At 41.1% G+C, this 21,802-nt stretch overlaps 1 protein-coding gene across 1 annotated transcript in view; it reads right to left on the bottom strand.

Annotated features, from left to right (window-relative positions):
• SYN2 (synapsin II) overlaps window positions 1–21,802 on the bottom strand; it is a 171,312-nt gene extending 149,510 nt beyond the window's left edge. Inside the window, exon 1 of the mRNA XM_059076109.2 lies at window positions 21,241–21,802. Within this exon, the coding sequence (XP_058932092.1) occupies window positions 21,241–21,629 (389 nt within the window). The 5' untranslated portion in view covers window positions 21,630–21,802. The remainder of the gene's footprint in view (window positions 1–21,240) is intronic.

A 21,802-nucleotide genomic window follows, 5' to 3' on the forward strand; every position in this document is an offset into this window, starting at 1 on the left:
ACATGATCATAGACACAGACAAAGCATTTAACAAAATCCAATATATTTTCATCATAATAAACTCTCAGCAACCTAGGAATCAAAAGGAAATTCCTCAACTTGATAAAAGGCATCTATGAAAAAAACCACAGTTAACATTATACTAATGGTGAAAGACTGAAAGTTTTCCCCCAAAGACCAGGAATAAGACAAAGATGTCTGCTCTTTCCATTTTTACTTAGCATTGTACAAGAGATTCTAGCCAGGACAATTAGAAAGGAAAAAGAAATAAAAGGCTTCCAGATTGGAAAGGAAGAGGTAAAACTACTGCTATCTGTAGATGACATGATCTTGTATATAAAAAATTCTAAGGAACACACATATACACACACATTCTATTAGAGCTAATAAACGAATTTGGCAAGGTTGCACGATACACAGTCAATATAAAAAAATAGCTGTATTTCCATACACGAGTAATGACTAATTAAAAAATTAAGAAAACAACTCCATTTAAAACAGCATCAAAAAGAATAAAATTATTGGTAACAAATGTTTAAAAGGAAGACTACTGAAAACTACAAAACATTACTGAAAGAAATTAAAGAAGATCAAAACAAATGGAAAGACAGCAGTGCTCATGGACTGGAAGACTTAATAGATGCCAATATTCTTCAAATTAATCTGCAGCTTCAATGCAATCCCTATCAAAATCCCCACTGCCTTTTTAAAAGAAATTATCAGGGAATTCCCTGGCGGCACAGTGGTTAGGACTCAGCACTTTCATTGCCGGGGCCCAGGTTCAATCCCTGGTCAGGGAACTAAGATCCCACAAGCCACATGGCACAGCCAAAAAATAAAAATAAATAAAAGAAATTGACAAACTGACCCTAAAATCCATAAGAAAATTCAGTGAACCAAGAATAGCCAAAAATCTTAGAAAAGAACAAAAAGAACAAAGTTGGAGAACTCACGCTTTCCAATTTCAAAGCTTACTAAAAAGCTACAGTAATGAAGACTGTGGTAGTGGTATAAGGATAGATCACTGGAATCCATCTCATCAACAGAATAGAACTGAAAATCCAAAAATGAATCCATAATTCTATAATGAGTTGATTTTTCAACAAGGGTGCCAAAACAATTCAATGGGGAGAGAAGAGTCTTTTCAATGAACGTGCCAGGAAATATCGATATCCACATGTAAAAGAATGAAGTGGGACTCCTACCTTATACCATAAAATTTATACTTATAAAAATTAATGCAGAATGAATCAAAGACCTAACTGTAAGAGATAAAACTATAAAACTCTAAGAAGTTAAACTTTGAATTCAGGTAACTTTGAATTAGGCAATGATTTCCTAGACATATACCAAAAGCACAAGCAACAACAGAAAAAATAGATAGGACTTCCCCAGTGGCGCAGTGGTTGAGAGTCCACCTGCCAATGCAGGGGAAACAGGTTCGTGCCTCGGTCTGGGAAGATCCCACATACCGCAGAGCGGCTAGGCCAGTGAGCCATGGCCGCTGAGCCTGCGTGTCCGGGGCCTGTGCTCTGAAACAGGAGAGGCCACAACAGTGAGAGGCCCGCGTACCGCAAAAAAAAAAAAAAAAGATAAACTAGACTTTATCAAAATTTTAAAATTTTGCTTGTGCTTCAAAAAACACTATCAAAAGTAAAAAGATAACCCACTAAGTGGGAGAAAATATTTGCAAATCATATTCTGGTAAGGTACTTATAACTAGAACATATAAAGAAAACTCTTACAACTCACCAACAAAAAGCCTCAAACCAACCCAATTAACCCAATTAAAAATAAGAAAGAATTTCAATAGGCATTTCTCCATATAAGATATACAAATAGTCAATAATCACATGAAAAGATGCTCAGCATCATTAATCATTAGGGAAATACAAATAAATAACATAATGAGATACCATTTTATTACACACTAAGATGGCTAGGATAATAATTTTTTAAAGTACAATAACAATGTTGTTGAGGATGTGGAAAAAAAAAAGGAACCATCACGGGACGTCCCTGGTGGCGCATTGGTTAAGAATCTGCCTGCCAATGCAGGGGACATGGGTTCGAGCCCTGGTCCAGGAAGATCCCACATGCCGCGGAGCAACTAAACCCGTGCGCTGCAGCTACTGAGCCTGTGCTCTAGATCCCACGAGCCACAGCTACTGAGCCGGTGTGCCACAACTACTGAAACCCACACGCCTAGAGACCATGCTGCAACAAGAGAAGCCACGGCAATGAGACACCGGCGCACTGCAATGAGATGCCTGCACACCGCCATGAAGAGTAGCCCCCCTCTCACTGCAACTAGAGAAAGCCTGCGTGCAGCAACAAAGACCCAAAACGGCCATAAATGAATAAATAAATTTATTTCTTTTTAAAATGGAACCGTCATACATTACTGGTGGGAATGTAAAATGGCACAGCAAAAAATAAATAAATAAATAAAAATAAAATGGCACAGCAGCTTTGGAAAACAGTTTGGCAGTCCCTCAAAAAGTTAAACATAGAGTTACTCCTATTCCACTCCTGGGTATATACATAAGAAAACTGAAAACATGTTCACATAACAACTTGTACACAAATGTTCATAGCAGCATTATTCATAATAGCACAGAAGGGAAAAAACCCAAATATTCATCAACTGATGAACGGATAAATAAAATATGGTACATCCATACAATGGAATATTACAAAAAGGAATAGAGGAATAAAATTCCATTAAAAAGAACTAAGTACTACTAAGTGCTATTTACATAGTTCTTTCTTATGTCCATGCTACAATGCGGATAAACCTTGAAAACATTATGCTAAGAGAAAGAAGGTGGACGCAGAAGAAAAAGTCACATGTTATATAATTCCATTTATATCCAATGTCTAGAATAGGCAAATCCATAGAGACAAAAAGTAGATAATCAGTTGCCTGGGCCTGTGGGAAGGGGGTTTGGGGAATGACTGCTACTGGGTATGGGGTTTCTTTTTGGAAAGACAGCATGGAATTAGATAGTGGTGACGGTTATGCAATCTCATAAGTATACTCAAACCAATGAATTTTACACTTCAGAAAGGTGAATTTTAGGGCATGCAAATTATATCTCAGTGTTTAAAAAGAGCCCCAGCTACATATCATATCACTCTCTTGCTTCCTACTCTGCCTCACACCTGGATATTATGTAAACTCACCACTGGCCTCAGCGTAATGTGTTTCATTCCCAAAGTGAGGAAAGTACTAGAATTGCTTGAACTCTTTACACTCTATACTTTATAAGGTTACTCTTCTGATTAGCCTTTAGTGTTGATTCTCCAAAGCCTCTTTTCTGGCTCTAATGCCTAAAGGCTCCCCACCTATAATTTTTCCACCGAGCTACAAAATTGCTATGACTGTATTAGCACAATTATTCTGCTTTCAGAGTCATGAAATAGACAAAACATGAGTTTTGAATTCAGACAAAGATTCAAATCCTCACCATTCTCCAGCTATATGCAACTTTGGAGAAGTTACTTAACTATCTTTTCATATGTAAAATGGTGATAACAGCTCTTTTAAGGTGTAAGGAGTCAATGAGGTAATATATGTGAAGTGCCTGCTCATAGTAACTTTTCAGTCAATGTCAGCTCACTCCTTCTCACTATTTTGTAAAGTGGATGAAGCTGACATTGGCCCCAACTGGGCAGATACTGTGCCCCAATCTGAAACCTGTCCTCAACCAGGATAGGACTCATGGGATGTAGGGACATCTCAAGGGCACAAACAAAAAGAGAGGGCAAATGGGTGAGACACCCTTCATACATGTTTAACTGGGAACCTGATTCCTAACCTAATGCAATTCATAGGCTCATTATTATCAGGCTCTGAGGCTCTCTAGGCAGGGAGACGAGTGTTTGACAGGAGAATGAAAAGCCACGTTGCTCCAATTACCACGAATGTAATACATTACAAATAAACATATGCTTCCAGGGACAGAAGGAGGAGATCTATTATGGAGAAGAGCTGGGAAGTCAGAGCCACAAGGCTGACTCTAATTTTTCACACAGGAGGTAAAATTACAATCTTCCACTTCCACCCGTGATGATGAGTTTAAATGGAAAGGACATCACTGAGTTTATCACAGTGTGGAAAGTCACTGCCCAGCAGCAGAGCGTCCCCCACCCCTTTACCCTTTCATTTTACACAAGTATTACACATATATATCCAGCACTCTGAGCCAATTAAGAAGAAGAAATTAACGTAGACCCAGGCCACCAAGGTTCCCTCTATTCAGAGTCACTTCTGAGTATGTGAGCATCACCACTGCCATAGATCTTATGCAGAAACACTGCTGTGTGGATCAGGGATCCTGAGTCTAAAGGAGCCCCAAATGAATGAAGCAGGGCTAATTTAAATGATACTTACACTTCTTCATTAGCCCTCAAATGTTCAAGTCCCTTTACAAAGAGACCTCATCGTCTACAGTTCCTCCTTCCCCTTTCCATCATATACAATATCTATACCAAGAACACAATATTTCCAAAATGGCAATGTTTTTTCATGCCTTCCTGCCTTATTTCTCTACCTGAAATGCCTTATCTCCCCAATCTCCTAATCCACCTAGTGAAACTCTACTCTTCCTTTAAGTCCAGCTCAGATGCCTCCTCTTTGGTGAATCCTTCCCCAACCTCCTACCCTAGGCAAAATTCATTATACCCCCTCCATTCCCTCACAGTGGTCAGAGGAAAGCATGACAACAGAGGAAAGAGGAAAGCTTGTATACATATTTTTAAAAAATGTAAAGGGTGAAAATTTTGCTCATTTCAGTTTTGTCACTCATAATCTTTCATAAGGTTTTCACAAAGTGATACACTGACTTAGTAGATATCACCTAGTCTAGTGTATTTCAAGCATGTACTTGTCATATAATCTTTCATTTTAAAATCTCAGGAGGAAGCTCAATACATACACAACAAATAAAACCAGAGCTGCTCTGTTTATAATAATATACAGAGGATTCAAAGTATCTTCTGCTTGAGTCTTCCCACAGTAAACCTTAAGGACCGCCCATGTAACCACTAAGCCCAGTCCAATGCCCTCTTTCTACAAATTAGAAAACCCGTGGCTTCCCTGGTGGCACAGTGGTTAAGAATCCACCTGCCAATGCAGGGGACATGGGTTCGAGCCCTGGTCCGGGAAGAGCCCATATGCCGAGGAGCAAGTAAGCCCGTGTGCCACAACTACTGAGCCTGTGCTCTAGAGCCCACGAGCCACAACTACTGAAGCCCACGCGCCTAGAGCCCGTGCTCCGCAACAAGAGAGGCCCCCACTCGTCGCAACCAGAGAAAACCCACACACAGCAACGTAGACACAACACAGCCAAAAACATAAAATAATTTTTTAAAATAAATAAATAATAGAGAAAAAAAAACTTTACAAATTGACAAATTAAAAAAAAAAAAAACCCCAGGTCACGAGCAGGTAGATGTGATATTCAAAAGCATACAATTTAGTATTAGGGTCAGGACCTAGGTCTCCTGCCTTCTAGCTCTTTCTATGATATGTCATTCCTGTCTTCCTAGTCTTGAGGGGTGGGGAAAAGCTACAGAAAGAAAGCTGGTGAGAGAGAGAAATAAGAGGCTTGGCTAGGGTTAAAAATTCCATGGGAGCTTCTTCCGTCATCCTGCCAGCTGGAGCAGAGGATGTGCCAGTATAATATCTACCTTGAGACAGTCTTGATGACCGGCTGCTAAGTGATTCAGTGGGGAAGCAGAAAGGGCACCAGGCGGGGGAGGCGCCTGGTTGGGAGGCTGCTGTTTACAGGGTCAGCTAAGTACTAAGTCTCAGAAGGGGGCTACCTATATGATGGGACTTCAGGGTCCCCAAGAAGAGCCTCCTCTAACCACCAAAAAACCGAAAACACCTCATTGACAAACTGCAGTTTTATGTGATGTCATTGTTTGGATTCAAGCAGATCTAGATTGGATTCTAGACAGCAAATATGAGCTGCCGAACCTGTGAGTCTCAGTTTTCTGGCCTGTAAAATCAATGTGATAACACTGACCACACAGTTTACATGAGTATTATCGTGAGATTAAATGACACAATGTCAGTAAAAGCACCTAGGCAGTATCTGGTATGTGGCAGGCCTTCAATAAGCAGTACAGTCGGCCCTCTGTATCTGAGATTCTGCATCTGCAGATTCAACCAACTGAGGATCAAAAATATTTGGGAAAAAAATTCCAGAAATTTCCAAAAAGCGAAACTTGAATCTGCCATGCAGCAGCTATTTACATAGCATGTATATTGTGCTAGGTATTATACGTAATCTAGAGATGATTTCAGGTATACAGAAGGATGTGCATAGGTTACATGTAAATACTTCACCATTTTATGTAAGGGAGTTGAGCATCCATGGATTTTGCTGGGGTGGGGGGTGGGGTGGCTGGAACCAATCCCCTGTGGATACAGAGGGAAGAATGTAGCTCCTTTCTTCCTTTATGCTAGATATAGTCCTCTCTGTTCAAGCTTCTTATAACATAAAAGCCTTTGACATTTAAAATACTACAATACTGAGTTATCATGAACTGAATCTTTTTGTCCCTTGCCAAAATCCATATGTTGAAGCCCTGATCCTTAATGTGATGGTCTTTGGAGGTGGGGAGTTTGGGAGGTAATCAGATTTAGATAAGCTTGTAAGGATGGAGCACCTATGATGGAATTGGTGCCCTCATAAGGAGTTGAAGAGACCAGAGCTCTCTCTCTCTCTGCCATGTGAGGATAAAGAAAGATGGTATCTACAAGCCAGGGAGAGGACTTTCAACAGAACTTGATCATGCTGGCACCCTGATCTGGGAGTTTTAGCCTCCAGAACTGGTAGAAATACGTAACCGTTCATTAAGCCACCCAGCCTATGGTATTTATTATAGCAGCCCAACCTAACTAAGACAGAAGTATTGGTGAGGAACTCTTAAACTCTGCTAACAGCAGTGTAAACTGGTAACCTCTGTAAAACTCTAGAAAGTATTGGTAGTATCTTCTAAAACTGAACTTGCATATGCCCTATAACCCAGCAGATTCTACTCCTGGGCAGGAAACAAGAGCTTATATTCACCGGAAGACACGTAAAGGAACTGTTCATAGCAGTATTATTCATAGTTGTTCCCAAACTGGGAACAACTTAGGCATCCATCAATAGCAGAATGCATAAATAAATTGTGATATATTCATACAATGAAATAGAAATGAGAACTGAAAAAGAATGAACTAATCCTCCATACCAGAAAACAGAAAAATCTCATAAACATGATGTCAAACAAAAGAAGCCAGACATAAGAGTCTGTACTGATTCTATTTAAAGAAAGCTCAAAACCAGGCAAAATTAACATACACTGAAGGAAGCCAAAATAGCGGTTACCTGTTGGCGAAGGAGAAGTAATGACTGAAGGGGGTTATAAGCTTAGCAGGTGCTGGATATGTTGTATATCTTGACTTGGGTCATACTTTATACTTTGTAAAAACTCATTGAACTATTAGTATTTGTGCACTTTTATACTTCAACTTTTAAAAAGTTTACAGGGAAAACAAACCTCTGGGAGATATAACAGACTGCAGGTCATAAGGTCCCAGAGCTCCTTCAGCCTGGGACTATACTCTCTGACATCCTTGTATCCACTCCTTCTTTTCCACGGCCATGGTCCTATTAGAAGCCTCCAGTCTCTCATAGATGGAAAACCAAAACATGCCTCTAAATTGGTCTCCAGACCTGCACAAGTTCTTCCTCCTCCCCATTTTCTACAGTGTCCCCAGATAAACCTTACTAAGCACGGCATTGATCAAATCACTCCCCCGTTCCAAAACCTTCACTATTCCCCACTGACTACCTCTGAGCTTTGCATTCAAGGTTGTCCTTATTGGATCCTAGTCTACTATTCCAGGATCAGCTCATGATTCCTCCATATCTTAACCCATTGCCTCAATCAAATCACTTACTGCCTCTGAACACGGCCCATGCTTTTGCCATATTCATGTTGTTTTTACTCTTCTTTTTGCTGTGCTTCATTCTCTAGGAAAAGGACTTGGGCAGAAAGAAATTAATCATTTGGTAAAGTGATAAAAAGCTTAATAAAGTCTATTCAGTCCCTAAAGCTACCCAACCACATCCTCCATCCTTCCTCATTATTTCCTTGGGGGGAAAATAATACTTTAGAAACTTCTATTTCATCTTCAAATGATAAAGATTGACTGCAAAATATGAAGACTAAATCTAGCTCCTGGCAAAAAATAAAGGTAACTTTATCCCTCTGCTCCTTGGTTACCTACATGATGGTGATGATAACAATGATTTTTTTATTCACGTATCACTTTAGAGTTTACAAAGCACTTTTATAACCTACTTTATTTAAACAGTGTCTCACAACAACCCTGGAAAGTATGCATTCTCATCCACATTTACACATAAGGACACCAAAGCTCAGGTGACCACTAAGATTACATTCCTGTTCTCATATTCCTGGGATTCTCTGCACTAGATGAGGTTTATTCTTGACAACTTCCTACTACTCTTCTGAGCATCTCTCTCACCCCCTCTCCACTCCTCCATCACCAGGTATCTATTTTTTATTCCACCCCTATAGATATTGCTCTCGTATTGTGGTTATAATCTCCGATATGTTGCCTGAGACCACCACGGCATTGATGGTATTTATAAATCCTAGAAGTATTTATAAATTCCAGGAGGTATCCTTTACAGGTATTTATAAATTCCTAGAGGCCTCCAAGATTAGAAAGTCATTGAGAACCAAAGAATGAATTTTAAATGGTGAAGATGTGAGAATGATATTTAGAGAAGGAGACTGTCCCAAGAAAGTCATACTCCTTCAACAATTTTTCGAGGCCTATTATTGGCCAGGCTGCTAAATGCTGAGTCAAAGAGTAAAGCACGGCCCTTGCCCTGAAGAAACTCACAGCCCAGGGCAGACCCCACAGGTGTCAGTCCTACACAGAGTACTGACACTAGCTCCAAGAATCTGACCCTTAATGCCACAATCACAGAAGTTTTTTGTCAAATTAGAGCAAATCCCCAAGAAGACATTGTACGCAGTTATCCATTCCTCTTCATTGACAATGAATATCCCATTCAAAATCAAACTGTCAAGTTAGCAAATCAACCAGTAAAATGCCAAAAAACCAGAGCAATCATTTCACATAATATATTTATAAACAAACATTAGGGAAAACATTCAACTCATTTGTACTCGTAGAAATACATGGTAAAATAGCCAAATACTGCTTTTATACCTATTATATTAACACTTAAAAAGATAATTCTTCATGCTGAAAAGTGAAGTGAATATAGTTGACGGACTGCAAACTAGAAAAACGTTTTATAGGAAGCAATATAGCAGTATCTATCAAAAGCTACATATATCATCATAATTTTTTTTAAGCAACCCTCAGAAAGGCATAGCCCCAGTGTCCCAAAGGCATTCGAAATGTCAGTGATCAATGTGTCCTGCAATTCTCATTAATTCTGGCAACTAAGTGCGTTCTTCAATGAGGTTTGAGCCAAGAGATCCAACGCTAAGAGTCGTATTATCATAATCTTTGATCAAATAGTTCATTTCCTGAAAACTGAGAATGCCTATGGTATTACTACGTAATAACGTTGAAAAATTGGAAGTCAACAGTTCTCTAATAGAAACAAAATTGAATAAATCATGGTACAACAGTTATTAAAATATATAATAATTATTAAGACTATATGACAATATGTAAACATTATTTACAAGTAGAAAAAACAAAATATGAAATTATAGCTAGACAACAATCACAACTATGTAAAAATATGCCTGCATTTGGACAAATATTGGAAGAGAACATAAAAATGTGACAGCAGCTGCTCTATTGCTATGGTGAAATTATGAGACAAACACGTTCTATTTAAAACTTCATTTAATCATGCTGATGTAATAATAAATCATACTTTGTTACACTGCTTGTTTAATTGACTATCTTCCCAAATAAACCATAAGCTTTGTGAAGACAGGACAATGTCTCTTGTGTTCAGCATTATAGCACTAGTTCCCATGGAATACCTCATGAAAGAATTAATGAGATAAATGGGAAACCTCAAAATAATCCCCAAGAAGGAGAAAGGAAGTAGACCAGTAAAAACAAACAAAAGGTAGGAATTCCCTGGCAGTCCAGTGGTTAGGACTTTGCGCTTTCACTGCCGAGGGCCCGGGGTTCCATCCCTGGTCGGGGAACTAAGATCCCACATATGGGGGGCCAAAAAAACCAAAACAAAACAAAAGGCTGATCTCTATGCCTGTTTTTAAGCTCTAACTATGGGAAAAACCAAATCAACTCATTGAAGAATCTCTGGGAAGTCTTTCTTCCCTCAAGGCCACCACCCAGACCTTAGCTCTTGAAGGGTCTGGAGAAAGGCACAGCTTCTGCTTAGTGGACACAGCAGCAGGGTTCTTCCACAATATTCAGGGAACATGTGGAGTCAGAAGAGACAGGAGCTTCAGACTCTTTCTCTACCCCAAACTCACTGCCCTTTGACTCCCAGAATCTTGCAAATAACTATAGCTGGAATTAAGGGGAAGAGGAAGGGGGCTGTAGCAAGAGGGACCGGCTATGTGGGAAAAAAAAGCCAGAAAAAAATTGATCGGCAGGGAACAGTCTTTTTAGTAGGAACTTAAGTATGATGCCACCCTGAGCTCTGGCTAAGAAATAAATGTCCAGGTACAAAAGGAAAATAAGAAGCTTTAAAGGAATTGAGCTCTGGAGTAAAAATCCCCCCTCCTGCCAACTTAAAATCAGTCTGAAATATACCAGAGGCACCAGAAGGACTCCAAGTCATCAGAGTATTATAAGCATTAACAAAAACACACAAGGAAAGGAGACAATCTTTAAGTTATTTTTCAACCAACCTACGCAGCACCTGTCACAGACCATACAGGCACTTTCCAGCTTAAGCAATTTCTTATCTCTTCTTGGTGCTTTGAGGCAAAAGGATCATAATTGATTAACGCACAGCTCAGAAAGTTTAGCTGCACAGAGAAAAGGGGCACTGAGTAAGGAGAAAAGGGTACAGAGAAAGAAGAATCTAGATTTTACATACAGTTCTACCTATTTCATGTTGTAACTCTAAGCAAACAACACTCTCTCTGAGCCCTGGTTTCCTAATCAAAACAGGCAACTATACCAACTTACCTCACAAGGTTAAGGTGACAATTAAATGAGATGATACATGCAAGTCAAAGTATATAATAAATTATAAAGTTTTACTTAAACATGTGACCTAATTACAGAATCACATATGCTACAGTTTCCTTCCAGGATGAAAGTTCAGTTCAGTGCATTTTTCAACCTGATCTGACTGTATGAGTCATCTGGTGGCTACAGGAAAATCAATCTCATCCCTCTTTGCCAAGTTTTTTCTTTTAAAGAGTAGACTTTTCATGTGGGTGCGGGGCAATAAAGAATGATTCTCTTCTTCCCCCAATCTTAATGCTAAAACTGCACTATTCATTACTTAGGGTCAGAGAAGATTTTCTGTTTTCCAGCTTCTTCTATGAAAATGCAAAAACCTGTGAAAAGGGATTGCCAACAGCCATTAACAACTCACACTGAGCAAAGATTAACTCAGCCTGCTGAAAATAAAAAGCTAGGAAATAAGGATGCCAACAACAATTTGGCCAATTCCCAGGAACCTCTGGATTTCAAGAAGGTTCCAACCACCAACCACCAAAATTTCCCCCCAATTCCCATATTGCAGCATCTAAAAATCTCTCAGACTATTTCTTACACTGAAAAATAAGACCTCATGTCCCAATTTTGTTTTAGAAAATATGTTCACCTCTGGAATGGGTCCCAGGTCACAGAAGTCCATGGACACAGAGTGAAAGGCATCAGTGGGGGGAGAAGACACAGAAAAGTGAAAAAACAAAATTCACCATTTTCACAGTTCTGACTAGAATCAGCAGCCCTAATACTAGGGAAAAACCTATTTTCTCCCCTAAATTTTTACTCCTAATTAACCTAGAAAAACTGCCCATGACAATACTTAAGAGGAAATTAAGTGGTGAATTCTTCCTTATATCTACTCTCAGTCTCCCCTGTTGCTACAGTTTCAGTCCATATATATTTAAATCTGTTGTGTATGTTACAGTTTGCAATCTGACCTGACAACAATCCTATGAAGAAAGTAGGGCAGCTTTTATTACTCCAGTTTTAAGGATGAGGAAACTGAGATTCAGAGAATAGAAGCTTGCTATGGCTGAATTAAACCCAGACCTTCTGACTCCAAATCTCCTGTGCTGTCCAAAACACCACGTTTCTTGAGGTCTTTGGGCTCCAGTCTTGCCAGAGAAGATAAATACCTGTCCCATCCTTCCTGTGACCACCTTCCATGGCTCCGTTCACTTGCTTTTTGTGTCAAATCTAACAGTTTCTGCAAGAGAATCCCAAGGTAGCACTAAAGGGAAATCATTAAAGTAAACACCCATGGAAAACACAGTTTAATAAATGGCTGGAAGAACTAAAATTATTGTTCACTTAATACAAGCTTCCAACTAAATGAGCTCACCATCTAGCTCTATGGCACCTGCAACTCAGCCTAGGAAGCCCATAGCAAAATACAGAAGATCCAAAGTCAGAGACCTGGGTGGGAGTCCTGACTCTGTCACTTCCTGACTATGACCTTGGGTAACATCCCCATCTTAATTCCTTCATATGTAAATGAAAATAACATTAATTACTGCCCCACAAATACAGTTGTATGGAGGATTAAATGAGACAATGGATGTGACAGTGCTCAAAGTATAAAGTTTCTACAAATAAGCCATCTCAAAAACATCTTCCCCCAAGACTGTTTCAAAACATTAGTAATCACTGTTTTCTAAACTGTGTGCAACAAACTACTCCAGCCAAAATGAAGGAATATTCATTTAGGCTTGCCCTATTTTTCAAAATTACTTTTAGTGTCATAGAAACCTGTCTACAAATGACTTTACTTGACTTGAAGGCTCCTATAAAGACTCATATGGTAAGCTGTTGCCTCAAAGTTGCTATGAAAATCTGCTTGTCATGGTGGAGCTTTTATTGAACATTTCCCAGGTCCCAGTCACATTAGGCATTTTGAGAGTTTATTCTCATAAGAATGAGAAATTCTTATGATTCTCATAAGAATGAGAAATGAATGAGAAATACTTTATCTCCTCTTTATAGATGAAGAAACTGAAGTTCACAAGGAACAAGAAATTGCTCGAGGTAAAACAGGTGTCTGTGTCACTGAGGAAAAGAAACACCAAGGTGTCTAGTGGCAAGGAGAAATTTGGAACACGGTTACCTAGTGATTACAGAGCATGGTGGATAAGAGCGAGGCCTCGGAGCTGCACTACCTGCATCCAAATCCTGAATTCACTATGCATTTCCTCATTTGCAAAATTAGGTTAATAATAGCAATCTATTTCATAACTTAGTAAATAAGTTAATACATCTACTTAGAATACCTACCTAGCACATTCTTTACTCGACACATTAGATATTATTGCCATCATTTCTCCCACCCCGCTTATCCAAACCTCTCTCCCTCTTTTCCCTGCCCTGAAACCTGTGTGCTGACTAGCCTAAAGCTCCCTTACAGATATTTTACTCACTGTTGTTTATGATTTTGCTCTTTCTCTTCCTTTGAATTGAAATGCCTCTCTCCTTCCTCACCAATCTAAAACTCACTCAACCTTGAAAGCCTAGCTCAGACCTAGCCCCTTTTATAAAATATTTTCTGACTTTACCAGCCCACAGTGATTTCTTCCTTCTCTGAACAACTCTTTATACTGTCAAACGATCGAACCTTTAGAAATCACTTGACTTCTAAAGTGGTTTCTAAAGGACTCTGAAGATAAATGATTTAGCTCAAATCCCTAATTTTTGAAGTAGAAAAAGAGGTTTAAAGAGTTAAACTGCCTATGGTGACACAAAAAGTTACACGGCAGAGTAGAGGCTTGACCCAAATATTTTAAATGTTTGCAAAGCTCTTTCCACTAGACAATGCTAATTTTGTCTTCCTTGAGATTCCCTACAAGTTCTCAAAAGCGAAAGCATGTATTATATAATTGTCTGATTCCAAGTATTTCACTTACTTTGTAGCCTTCATGGAAACTAACACACCGGGGTTAGTAGCTCTTTGCTAACTGATTAGCAGATCAATCTTTCACTGCTACCCTTTTGCCCGGCAGTTAAAATGTTAGTAAACAAAGGACTCTATAGAACTTAAATTCTCATCATCGGCTATTCCTCAAGGGGTGATAGGGACTGCAGAGGGAATTATATCCATATGTGTCCCTGAGTCACATCACAAGGTCCAACAAGAACAACAAAAAACTCATTCTATATCACTGAAATCTGGAAGTGTAAAAGAAAACAGTCTTCAGCTGTGCTATTATTAATATTAAGGCCCTCTAAGGATTCAAGTGTACAATAGAAAAAGGGGACTTCAATTTCTCCCCCCCACAAAGCCCAAGCCTCTTTTTGCAGGATTAAATCAGGCTAAAGTTTCTGCATACAGTTGTTAGACCCCTTGAGCGGAGAAATAGATGAGAGGTATATATCCTGGAAAGCGATTAAAGCTGTGCTTGGGAGGAGTGGAATGGAAGAATGGTCCTAGACAGAAAGAAAAAAGAAAGAACAGACTCTAAAATCTGAGAAAGGCTCCAGTAAACAAAGATATCTTAGTGCCTAGGCTGAGAGAGGGGAAGAAGAAGAGAGCACAATGGCTGTTCTCCAGAAAGGAAGGAAGAGCAAGCGTGGGGTGTTGATGCACATCAGAAAAGGGCAAGCTGGAGAGCTAAAGAGCTATTTAATATTTGGAAAGCGACTACTTTTAAGAGTCTGTTTTTTCATCATTATGAAGATAAAATGAGACATTGGGTATGAATATGTTGTGCAAACTGTACAACACAGTGCACATGGCAGGGATCAGGAATAAATGCTGTTAGCCAACACTTCAACGTATGTATACAAAAGTTCTTAGAGCTATCAGGGAGAAAGGAATTCAACCACAAGTCCACAATTCCCATTACTGAGTAGGACACATACACAGTGGGCACTACAGGATTAGCCCCTTTTTTTCAGGATACCACATGGTAGCAACACTGTAAGAAAGGGGTACTGAATGGAGAGTACTCGAAGATGAGCTTTTCATCCAAGGACATGTTTAGCATGTACTGACCTATGCCTCCCCTTCCAAAGCTTTACAAGCATTACCACACAGAATAAATCATAGAATTAAAGCTTTTGAAAAAAAATGGCACAAAAACTGTAACATGGAAATAATGTAGTGCTGTAAAGGATCTTAGAGAATGTTTCAATCCTCTCATTTGACAGAGTTTAGAAAATCAAACTCCAAAGAGGCAAAGTGGTTTATCAAAGAATACACAGCAGCACATTTTTAATGGTACAAACATTTCTAACCACAACACCTTCATTCCTCTCTGCTCCCACAGCATTCTATGCATACTAATTACCATACTGTACTAAAATCCTATTTAAATGTCTGTCCTCTCCCCTACTGGACTGGAAGATCCCAGGGGACAAGGCCTATGCCCAACTTAACCTTATATCCCCAGCACCTGGCTTGTGTTTAGATGCTCCACTGCACTGAACATATCCCAGTTAAAACTGTTTTGTAAATTTGAGGGGAAGGTAGGCAATTCTGGAAAACTTGCTAATTAGGCCTCCATTACGTTTTGCTTAGCAAGATATTGAAAAGGCTAATGTTACCATAGACCTCAACTTGGGTACAGAAAGACAGCAAGCAATCTTAGGCAGACAGGGACACTAAGGTAAAAATGGGTCCCTGAAAGCAAGGTCATCATAGTAGCGCAGTCCTACTATATTATATTGCTGTAGTTTGATGACTATGTCTCTAATTAAGGGTCTCCTTCAACCATTTTACAACGACCTTTGCTGAAATAATAATAACACAAATAAGACAGTCCAGCTGCTAGTGGGGATACAGTGCAATATGCTCATGTGGTTCTTTTTTAAGCACTTACAACTCCACAGTGACTTTTTTTTTTTTGCGGTACACAGGCCTCTCACTGTTGTGGCCTCTCCCGTTGCGTAGTTCAGGCTCCGGACGCGCAGGCTCAGCAGCCATGGCTCACGGGCCCAGCCACTCCGCGGCACGTGGGATCCTCCCAGACCGGGGCACAATCCCGTGTCCCGATCCCGTGTCCCCTGCATTGGCAGGCGGACTCTCAACCACTGCGCCACCAGGGAAGCCACACAGTGACTCTTTAAAAGCAGCAGACACAAACAAAATTTTCAAAGAGAAAAAAGGTTAAATTTAAAGAATCTATTCATAGAGTAACTTAAGAGTCAGAAGATGTGAATTCTGGTTTCCATTCTCTCACTAACTTCTTATTTGACCTTGTGCAAATCGTTCCATTTCTCTGGGCTTAGAAGAAACACTGAAGTTCTAGACCCTAGTTCTGAGTAAATTTGAACAAGCCACTTTGCTTCTGCAGAACAAGATTTCCCCCATTTATGGGACTTCCCTGCTGGCACAGTCATTAAGAATCCACCTGCCAATGTAGGGGACACGGGTTTGAGCCCTGGTCCTGGAAGATCCCACATGCCGTGGAGCAACTAAGCCCCTGCACCACAACTACTGAGCCTCTGTGCCACAACTACTGACGCCCACACACCTAGAGCCTGTGCTCCACAACAAGAGAAGCCACCTCAATGAGAAGTCCGCACACTGAAACGAAGAGTAGCCCCCCTCTCCAGGACTAGAGAAAGCCCGCACGCAGCAACGAAGACTCAACGCAGCCAAATAAATAAATTTTAAAATTTCCCCCATTTATAAAGTAACCCGGATTATCTTCCAGCTCCAATAACCTAGAATACTAAGCTATAAGCCACTGTTGCTATGAACATGAAATTCAATGTAATCAGTATGTTTGTGTTAGAAACAGGACATGTAGATAAAATATTTGGCAGAGAGAAGCCTCAAACCTCCCTGGAGCTTTCTCCCCAAGTTTCAATTCAAATATTTTTCTAGAACTACACACAAGCACTGGTCCAGACTTCTGTACTTCCCCTATTCTTAATGAAATGCCCAAAGACTGACCAGAAAAGAATGGGAACCGGCGCTTCCCAGATAATGCATCAATCGAGTCTCTTGGTTGTCTCCCTCTTTTCTACCAGTGCACTTTCCTTATACCATCCACTGTCTGGACTGAGCCAACCTATCTCTTTTGATTTAAATTCTTCAAGGCTCAGTTCAAATCTCACTAATTCCATGAAGCATTCCCTTCCCATTCTAGCCCACATCCATCTCTCCCTCTTTTAAACGTCTACAGTACAATACATTGTTGTGGTAGGGATTAAACGATATTTGTAAAGAACTCAGTACCACATGTGACATACAGCAGTTGCTCAAAAAGTGATAGTACTTGGTGCTGTTGCCACATCTTTAGCGCTAATCACATACCCCTTAGTTCAGTGCATCTTAAATTTAATATGCATGTGAATCACCTGGAGATCTTATTCAAATGCAAAGTGTGACTCAGTAGGCGTCAGGTGGGACCTGATAATCTGCAGTTCAAAAAGCTCCTGGTTGATGCCTATTCTGCTGATCCAAGGACCATAGTTCAAATACAGGGGGAAGTTTTTAGTAAACTTTTTTTTAAATGTATTTATCTTGTCTATCCAGCCAGATGGAAAGATCTTAGGAGATACTATGTCTCATCTTTCTTAGCATATATACTCTATACAGAGGTGTTCAATAAACATCTGTGGACTTATCAAATCTGCAATCTCTAGATACTCTAGATAATCTCTAGAATGCCTGTTATACTGATTTTCAAATTCAAACATTGAGACATTGGAGGTTGAAAAAGCTCACTTGGTCACTGGAATTGGAATCACTGGAACAGAGGCAGGGAAGAATCTGAGAGAAAACTTACCTCATAACCAGTGAGAAGGTAAAACACAGAAAAAACAACATATACAAGTGGACGCTTGTTCCTTGTTTAAGCACAAAGATCGTTAAAACGCAATCTTAACTGCACTTCTAATTTAGGTACGAACCTTGAAAGAAGACATGCATTTTCAGGCATATATATATATATTTTTTTAACTAGTAATAATTAACTAAAAAAGTATATAACGAGCTTGACATCACATTTTAGTGGAACAGAAATATTTTTCAGTGATCCTTTAATGTGCAATTAACCTAAAGATCTCAGGCAACCAATGAAAACACATTTCAAGCAAAAGAAAGAGAGAAACACCCTCTGATTTTCCCATCAACCTGGTCAGTGATAAGATCCCCAGATTCCATTGCCCACAATTACACTACAGAAATTCAAAAGAATCTGCTGTGTATCAAGGCTGCTCTGAGAGGCTGCCTATTTTAAGCCCTCCTTTAAATCTCCAATTATTTAAATACTTGTTAAAACCCTCCGCATTTTAGCATTCCATAATTCAAATGGGACCAATATTCTTAAATTTTACTGGGAGGCTATACTCTGACTTCCTATTCAAGCACTAGGAAAATAATATCGGGCATGTATGACACCTGCTCACAGAATACTATCTAGGTAGCTTAAACTGTGAGACAAATCTATTAAAATCAGTCTTTAGAGCAAAAAGCACCTTTTTAAGTCACTGAGCTTGTCATAAACAGGCATCTGTGCCTTAATTCATAGAGACCTTTCAATAAAGCCACTCACCAATATTTAACTGAGATGTTTTTAACAAATACAGACACCTTAAAAGAAGACAGACTCTGCAAAATTCTGAGAACTGCCATTAAGCACAGAAACACAGAAGCACAGAACTGCTGTCAAGCACTAGACTCAAACTGGGTTTATGAGTTTTAATAAATCAATGTTATTACTTTAGAGAAAATCAGAAAACAGTTGGGAGTTCAGCCTACAGGAAAGTGGCTTCTATTTCTTCCATCAGAAGTCTAGCCTCCTGGGTAAGGCAAGTTCTGTGGTTCACGCCAAGCAGGCAGTCTTCCTGGAGAATAATACTATCCAAGCAGAGTTTCAAATCCCGAGCCACTGAAGCAGTTATAAACACATACCCATACAAATGAGTGTCTTCCTACCTGCAGTTACCTAGCTAGTAATTACACCCAAAACAAATGCCTTCAACAGGAAAAGAGATCAGGACCAGGTATAGGAGGGTCAGATTCTTGCATAAAAAATGAAGCACCAATTTCATTCTCATTTCTCCCCTCCTTTTCCTGGTCTTTCTTCAAGACTCATCCTTTGTGAAGCTTTCTCCAGTAACTCTGACCCTCACTCTCAATAACTCTAATCACTCCATTTATTGAAAGCCAGTCTCAACTAATTATTCTAGATTCCTTTTTGTTAACTGTTTCATGCTTTCATTTTGTCTCCCCAATTTGAGTGAGTTCTCTGTAAGGCCCGTACACTGCCTAGCCCCTAGAGGGGGCCAATTTTTAATATTGCTAATAATATAATAATAAAAATGAGGCAATATAACAAAATGGAGTGGCAAAGGTGGAGTCAAATAGGCCTAAGTTCAAACTCTGGTTCTACCATTTGACTGTGAACACATTACTTACTTTCTCTAAGCCTCAGTTTGGTGGTGAAAATTCAACAAGATATATATTAGTGCACCTAGTACAGGGTCTGGCATATAACACACGCTCAATAAAGCTTAGCTACCTTGTCCTCCCACTTAACAAGCACTTGTTGATTTGAACTGAGTTAGAGTAATTCTCCTAGGGCGCTGCCAGTGGCACCATCATATACTCTCTTACTTTCCCCCTTACACTCTTGGGTGTGCCTGTGTCATTTCCTTACAAAGGTCGCTTCAGGTTTCCTACTCTGCTGTCCTAAGAAAAAGCCAACTACACAAGTCAGCAGGAGGGCATCTCCACATCTACATCTCACTTTTATCACAGCCACGCCAGCACTCTCTCCCTCCGGGTCTCCCAGTGAGAAAATGATAGAGAGAGAAAACCAGGGAAGCAGCCAGAAGAGGAAATGGAGATAAATAGCTCTGTGGTCCCTCTGTGCCTCCCTCTTGGGAGGAAAGACTTAGGTCTAGTCTCCAACCCCAACTCTTGTGAGGAAAGGAAAAAAAAAAAGAAAAAGAAAAAAAAAAACCCTTGCCATGTTCCAGAAGAAAAAGCAACGCCTTTTCCTTACCTATTGACTTCTTCAAGCCCTTCAGCAGTCAATTCCACTATCATCTCCCACCCTAACCATCCCCGGGGTCAACTTCTTCCTCCATAAAACAGAGCCTCTTTTAACTACTTTGTCTTAAATAGACCTCATTCATGCTTTTATCGACTAGAGGTCACATATTCCCTCAGCCTTCACCATTCCAAGTTGGACTATCCCTTAAAAAAAAAAAAAAAAAAAAGAAGAAGAAGAATGTTTAAAGTTTCCCATCTTCTGCATTAAGGCACATCTCTTTTTATTTGTGTCCCTTTAATGATCCAGAATATTTAATGATGCAGAATACCTCCGTCATCATCCTTCCAGCTGGAAAAAGCCACCATCGCTTCCACCCCAAAACACATACCCCCCTCCAAAAATTTTTTTAATCCACAAATTGGGGATTTGGGAAAATACAAGAATATTTGGGGCTGCAGAAAATACAAGAATTGTATTATTCTTAAACGAGCTCACCATGCTGCACGGGAACAAGTCCATGTACACCTGGGCTCCCACATCTGTGATCTGATCAACTTTGATGTCAGTACTGACACCAGCCTTAACCGGACCAGGTGAAAAAATACCCCCTCGCCCTCTCCCTTACCCGCCCCCAAATATCCATTTCCATTCCTGATTCGCCCCGGGGCCCATAAAGCAGGACCTTTCTTGTTGGCCTTAATGTCCCTCGGGGGATCTGGGACCCTCTTCACCTCAGCTTTGATGTATCGAGGCAGAAAAGTCTGTTCCCTCCACCCCTCCCTCAAAAAAAAAAAAAAAAAAGACTCTATTTCTTAAGACTCTTCCCTGTTGGATAAAGTAGCTCCAGAATTTATGTGTTGGGGAGATTTGAGTCAACTGAGGGACTATTTTACCGCAGGCTTCACCTTTCCAGGCTGACCAGTGCCTCCCCCCGCCCTCCACACACACACGCTCGCTGGACCCCCTCTCCTGGCGGCGGGACCCCAGACCCTCCTTTTCGTTGCTCTGACACCTCCCTGGGAGCCGGAGCATCCTCGGAGCGGCCCCGAGCCCCGGCGGCCGGGCACCTACCAGTCGGTGTGCGGCTCGTCGACGACCAGCAGCACCTTGGCCTTCCTGGCGGCGGCGGGCGCGGGCGCGGGCGCGTCCACCAGCCCGGCCGAGGCTGCCGTTTGCTTCACCGCCTGGGAGAGCGAGCTGAAGAAGCTGCTGCCCACCGACGGCGCCGGGGCCGGCTGAGGCGCGGGCTGCGGCGCGGGCGCCGGGGCGGGCTGCGGCCTCCGCTCGGGGCCCGGCGAGGCGACCGGGGGCGCAGACGAGGCCGAGGCCGCGCCCGGGCCGGGGGGCGGCGGCGGCGGCGGCTGCTGAGGCTCCGGCCGCTGCAGGTCAGTCATGTAGCCATTGGGCAGGTTGGCGATGAAGCTGCTGTCGGACAGCCGGCGCCGCAGGAAGTTCATCATCTGGCTTGAGGGGCTGAGGGCGCGCGGGGCGGAGGAGCCGGGAGGCGCGCAGGGCGAGACAGAAGCGGCGGCCGGGGCTGAGGGGGCTGAGGCGGCTGAGGCGGCAGAGGCTCGGTACGCGGAGCGCGAGCCAAGCAGACAGCCGCGGCCAACTGGGCCGGGCGGGCGGGGAG

The sequence above is a fragment of the Kogia breviceps genome, chromosome 10, assembly GCF_026419965.1.
Source record: "Kogia breviceps isolate mKogBre1 chromosome 10, mKogBre1 haplotype 1, whole genome shotgun sequence".
In the NCBI taxonomy this organism is placed as follows: Eukaryota; Metazoa; Chordata; class Mammalia; order Artiodactyla; family Physeteridae; genus Kogia; species Kogia breviceps.